The sequence below is a fragment of the Juglans microcarpa x Juglans regia genome, chromosome 1D, assembly GCF_004785595.1.
Source record: "Juglans microcarpa x Juglans regia isolate MS1-56 chromosome 1D, Jm3101_v1.0, whole genome shotgun sequence".
In the NCBI taxonomy this organism is placed as follows: Eukaryota; Viridiplantae; Streptophyta; class Magnoliopsida; order Fagales; family Juglandaceae; genus Juglans; species Juglans microcarpa x Juglans regia.
This window is the reverse complement of record NC_054594.1, coordinates 17,907,143-17,913,142: the sequence shown is the minus strand read 5'-3', so window position 1 is coordinate 17,913,142 and position 6,000 is coordinate 17,907,143. Positions and strand designations below refer to the sequence as shown.

Sequence of the window (6,000 nt, the reverse complement as noted above, 5' to 3'; positions counted from 1 at the left end):
AAACTCTTATGGTTCTTATGATTTTTTTACATCACTTAATTTAATTGCTATTATTAATTAATAAAAATTATTATTTAAATTGACTTGTACTATATTGACTAAAATTTAAATATAATTATTAGAAAAAATTTATTCATCATCCTTTTTATCATCATCCTTTCATTATTATATGATGTCGCATTAAATGGTAGATTTACAAGTGAAATATAATAATAATCTTCAATCATCTAATGTCACATCATATGATGATGAGAAGATGATACGAATTGGAATGATAAGTAATATTACTCTAATTATTATGCTAGTATTATTATACATTGGTATTAAATGTAGACTATAAGTCTATAATGTTATTATTGTTAGTATTTATACTTGTACTATATCATTGATTATTGATAATTACATATTATTATACTATAGTATTACATGTTATTAACAATTACATGTTATAGTCTATAGACTTGTACTATAGTGATTAATTACATGTTGTAGTCTATAGACTTGTACTATGGTTTTTATAAATAGTGTTTAATTACATGTTGTTAACTCATTATACTTTTACTATAACTAGTGTCTAACTTATTCCTATTAATGGCTAAAGTATAATTAGTATTATATATTAGTATAATAGTATTACATGTTTATACACTAGTAGTTAGTTACATATTGTTCTACTAAAGTATTACATATTATTATATTAGTTTCTAAGTTATATTGGAACATTGGTTATTATACATTACTATTATAAGTTTTTATGCTTTAGTTATTATATATTAATATTACATATTATTATACTTTAGTTATTATACATTAGTATTACATGTTATTATAAAGATATATAGTAGTCATTAGTATTTATCTATTTGTATTACATATTATTATACATTAGTAACTTAGTTGATTAGTATTACATGTTTTTATGCATTTTAGTGTTTATGCATTGGTATTATATGTTATTAGATTTATATATTAGTAATTTATTGTTACATGATAGTAATATTGTAATAGTATGATATTTATATATACTAAACTATTATTAGTCAATTTAGTCTATATATGCTATAGTATAAATATATTATTTAATAATAATGAGTTCATGCTAGTATAGTATGGAATTTAGCTAACTATATAAAATATAATTATATACAAGTTTTATGATTAATATATAGAAAAACACATACATATATATATATTTATAAAATATATATAATATTAGTGTCAAAGTCAGAGGCAAAGTAGGAGTCAGAGTATCGGAGTCGGTCAGCAGAGCCGGAGCGAAGTCAGTTCAACTCTGACTTCGACTTCTCAACAAAAAAAAAAACATCTGACTTATCAGAGTCGGAACGGAGCCAGAGCGAAATTGGAGTCAGATTTTTGAATTTTTGCTCAATCCTAACTCCTAGCGGTGGCTGTAGAGCTACTCTTATTGTTGGTAAATGCTAGTCCTCCCATTTTTTTAATATTTTTTTTCTCAATGATTAAGAAAATATTTTTTAATGATGTGATTTTTTTTTTAAATATTTAAAAGTGTTAAAAAAATACATGTGAAAAAATAGAAAAAAACTTATAAAATGCACTAGAGCCCAACGGTGACTGCATAGCCACCTTTTCTTGTTTGGAAGCTACAACGTCCGTCGTCTATCAACAAATGTCAAAAGCCACGAAGCTTTTGTTACTTTGTACCGACAATATTAAAGTATTTTTTTATTTTAAATTATTTACAGCATTTTTTTTTTTGTGTATTTAAAAAAAAATAAAAAGAGAAAATAAACATATCGGTAACTTTTGTTGGTGGGATTCCTTGATGACTATATCATTTTCCTTGCTTATATATGTTACTAGAGAAACTACACGGTACCGTTTTAACTTTACAGGAGACATGGTAAAATAAATATTCTTTGTGAATGAGATTATTGTGAAAAGCCCATAGGGCAGGTTCAAGCCTTCAAGGTTCAGAATCAGTGAATTGCAATTAATTACAACAAAGAAGAATAAACATCCATATATTCAGAGGAATATGTCAACCAAAGGTTTTCTCACTGCTGTAACACATGTACAGAAATCCATCATCATCCTTGTAAGATTCATATATGGAGTCCATGCAACTGGCTGTAGATGAAAGTCATTAACAAAATGTCTCAGCAGGTTTCTAACGCAAAGGCATGAGCTAACCCAACTTTAGCAAGTGTAAATGTTAAGGCTAGTTTTACCTGTTTGAGGTAATGTGCTCTTTACAAAAACAAACAGAGCTTTTCCAGGAGTCAATTGCAGCCTGCTACTTAAGATGTGGATAAATTGCCCAACAGACATGTCTCGAGGAACCAGATATCTAGAATAAAGAAGGATATACAGCTACAGATTAGTGTCCTATTAGTCTCCAAACACAAAGCATAACTGACCAAAAGCATGGCTCTCTATTAAGTCAGCCACACTATGATGAGACGAATGACATAATGAAAAGGCAATAGTATTTACAGTACAACTACACTAAACCAGGAAATAGCCTAAAGTCAGCAACCTTGGCTACCATTAGGATTTCAATATCACCAAAGTTATTTCCAAGAAATGCTCAAATTCTTCGAGTTCAAATCTCAAATGTATTTATTTCTATGGCATGCAAGGTTGATTTTAATAAAATAAACTGTCTTGAAGAATTAGGAGATAATTATGACAGCTAGAGCCTACTTTTTCTTTTCCATTTCTGGCAGATTTGTTCTCGAATATCTTTCAATAATCACCTGCAAGAAGAACACAGGAAAACCCAAATGAGTTGCAACAGCTAAACAGTTGCTCCTGCCTTTCCTTGCTAAAACAAAAATATTTTGGAACCGTAAAGTCCAGCCTAATCCCTGATATCTGCCCATCTAATGAGAGGAATAACAAAGACTAAACAGCTTTTGAAGTACAAAACCTGAGTCGAAATCAACATAAAATTTTAGTTCTTGAGCGTGAGAAAGAAGCCGACCAAATTCAAACCAAAGAATACCTTTCATCACTGAGTCATCATTTGATCCTCAGGCCTCAGCTTGTAAAAAGGAAAACCCAACGTTCCAGATTTCATCTTATTAAAAATCCTAGTTTGGCCAAGGAAGTTTTGGGAAGTTTGAGATCAGTAGTAATCAAAGTGAAATTCAGAAATGAGTCATACTTGCAAACTAAAACTTGTCTTACTCGAGGAAGATTCTTTCTTACCAGCTAAGACATCCCACATCAGAATCGCATAAAAAAAATCCGAACTTTCTGCCCAATGTCTATTAAGGAGGATAGAACTTAGTTTGGCCAGGAAGTTTTGGGAAGTTTGAGGTCAGTAATAATCAAATTGACTTTCAGAAATGAGTCATACTCGCAAACTAAAACTTGTCTTACTCGATGAAGATTCATTCTTACCAGCAAAGACATCCCACATCAGAATCGTATAAAGAAAACCTAACAACTTTCTGCCCAATGTTGACTAAGGAGGATAGCAGAAAGCCATAAGCAAGTATCGATGGTCGAAATTTTTTTTATTACTACTGATCTCAAACTTCGATGGTCGAAATTTTTTTATTACTACTGATCTCAAACTTCGATGATCGAAAGCCATAAGCCATAAGCAACTTTCTGCCCAATGGCTTTTCGAATTTATAAGAACAGAATATTGATGGTCGAAATTTTTTACATCTGGGTTTCTCTTAATATCCTATACCATCAAAAATTAATATATTCGCCATTCCATCAAATACAATACATTTTTCTCTTAAAATCCTACAGTGTTCAAGCCATATTTCTACTACCCCATCAAATGCATGAGAACAAAAAACGGGCACCCATTAAAAAAAATTAAGATACTGTGAAATTTAAATAAAAATAAATAAAAGCACAAGATCAAAGCAAAAAGAATAATGATCACTGCAAATTTGTTAACAGATACATTTTACCCATTCAAAAGAATTGGTCAACCGCAAGTTATCAATTTCTAATTCTGAATTGCAACATTTAGAGAATTATATATAGAATAAAGATTAGAACATAAAGTAAAGGAAATATGACTCGAAACCAAGGCCATAGAATACCATGAAAACTTACAGGGACTCGATCTGGGTATTTCAAAATTATATTTTTCGAGTCTTGAAGGCGTTCATCTGCACCATTAAACCCACCACTGTAAGATATTAACGATGTCATATTAAGAAAAAAGAACAGAAAAACTATGGAGTTCATAAAGAAAAAAAATCGAACCAAATGTGTGTTGATCCTTGAAAGATTTAATCTTTCCCATCGTTTTTGTTTTCCCCCTTCGCCCGGGAGAGTTTGAATCAGAGGAAGGAATTAGTCTTGGTAATTTAACCCAGGGAGAAATGAAAGGATATGAAAAACGAGGGAAGTTGGGAATTCCGGAACAGGACCGGTGAAAAGATTGCTGGAAATTCTGTGATTTGGTTACGAAATGGGACTCTGTTGCTTCGACGGTGAGTTTTGTTGAACGATTATGAAAGTCAATGAAGCCTTCAGCGGTTAGCTAACGTAAAATAAAATAAAGTAAATAAATAACAAAAGAAAAAAAAAAAAAAAAGGGCTAAATAGCAATTAGTAATAGTGTATGGGCCGTGGCCCTATGTGATTTGGGCCGAACGGGCATTAAAATGTGATTATTTTCTTGGAAGAAAATTGTTAGTTTGCGTCCTTTAACTAATTCTATGTGTAATTATAAAATGTGTAAGTGTCGCATAATTATTTTAAAAAATAGTAAAATTTATTTTTAAAATATTAATTTTTTTTCATATGAGTCTTATATATATTCACTTTTTTCAAAAGAATTATATGACGCTCGCACACTCATGACTACAACTATCATTTCTCTTCAGATATTCTGAGAATACATATTTCACTAGTATTCATTATTTTATTATTAATTTTTACATACTTTTTATTACTATTCACTACTATTTAATATTCTATTATTATTTTTTTTGTTATTTTTTCACTATTATTCACAGAATATTTGAGATCAATTCACTACCCAAACACAACATAAAACAAAATGAAGTTAAAAGGAAATTGAGTTTAGATTGTGAAAAAATTATTAGATGTTAAAAATTGAACAAATGTCAATGTGATTTCTTCATTTATTTGCTATAATTTATACTATATAAGATTGGAAGAATTATTGTGTCACTTTTCTTTCTTTCCTATTTTTAATTACTCTATATTATCTTGATGATTATCTGGTACGTCACCTAAACTTGAAAACCTTAACGGATTTAATCGTACAGGTATGAATAGTACAGTATGATAATATGGAAAATCTTAACGCTATTATAAAATTTAAACTGATTGAAATTATGGAAAATCAGTACGTATTCAGAATATATTGCTGTTTTTTTTTTTTTAAATAAGTATACAATAATACAAATAAACTTTTTTTTATAACTTTTTAAGGATGAATTGATCCTACTTTGAGATGGTTCTCAAGGAAATCAACATGAATCTTTTTTAAAAATTATAAATATATGACTGAGAATGTAAAATGAGCTCCTAAAAACCACCCCCTCTCTCTAAACCCCAACTTTCAATCCAAAAAAAGTGTTGGTCTAATTGGGTGGAGGAGCTCCTCCATCCCTTTCACCTTTCCTCTATTCTCCTCTTATTTTTCTGCAATTTTTCCTTTGGAACGAAAAATATTTGATTTATCGCCTTTCGATCACTTCCAAGCAAGATGAATTGTTTCACTAGCTTTCTAATTTCTTGGTTGCTGATATACAATGTGTAAGAAGTAGTGTTGCAAGATGGTGGGCGTGTGTGCCTCACACGCTGCTTATCATCAGAGTTCCAAACGCCACATGCGTCACTCCATCAAAATCTTGAGTCCTAGATTTTCAAGATTTGATCATCGATACCTCGGCCTTCACAACAAGTGTGTGAGACTTATAGTCTAGTATATATATGAATAATTTTTCTTATCAATCACTATTCACTATACACACTTTACTATTCATCAACTACTATTCATCTCATTCTAGA

The 6,000-nt window shown here is 30.1% G+C and overlaps 1 protein-coding gene across 1 annotated transcript; it reads right to left on the bottom strand.

Annotated features, from left to right (window-relative positions):
- Positions 1 to 1,882: 1,882 nt before the first annotated feature.
- LOC121238061 (autophagy-related protein 8i-like) lies at positions 1,883 to 4,495 on the bottom strand. Its single transcript, XM_041134922.1, has 5 exons — positions 4,219 to 4,495; positions 4,066 to 4,121; positions 2,686 to 2,738; positions 2,211 to 2,329; positions 1,883 to 2,109 (listed from the first exon to the last, which is right to left on the bottom strand). The coding sequence occupies exons 1-5, from the start codon at positions 4,256 to 4,258 to the stop codon at positions 2,021 to 2,023; spliced, it is 357 nt and encodes a 118-aa protein (XP_040990856.1). The 5' UTR covers positions 4,259 to 4,495; the 3' UTR covers positions 1,883 to 2,020.
- Between the last annotated feature and the right edge of the window lie 1,505 nt (positions 4,496 to 6,000).

What these genes read in the sequence shown, in the direction of transcription:
- LOC121238061 (XM_041134922.1), bottom strand. Translation starts at nt 4,258, where the DNA reads ATGGGAAAGATTAAATCTTTCAAGGATCAACACACATTTG. An exon ending in CCAGAAATGGAAAAGAAAAA is followed by an intron (nt 2,330 to 2,685) that starts GTAGGCTCTAGC and finishes TCTTTATTCTAG; the next exon opens with ATATCTGGTTCCTCGAGACA. An exon ending in GAGCACATTACCTCAAACAG is followed by an intron (nt 2,110 to 2,210) that starts GTAAAACTAGCC and finishes TTTCATCTACAG; the next exon opens with CCAGTTGCATGGACTCCATA.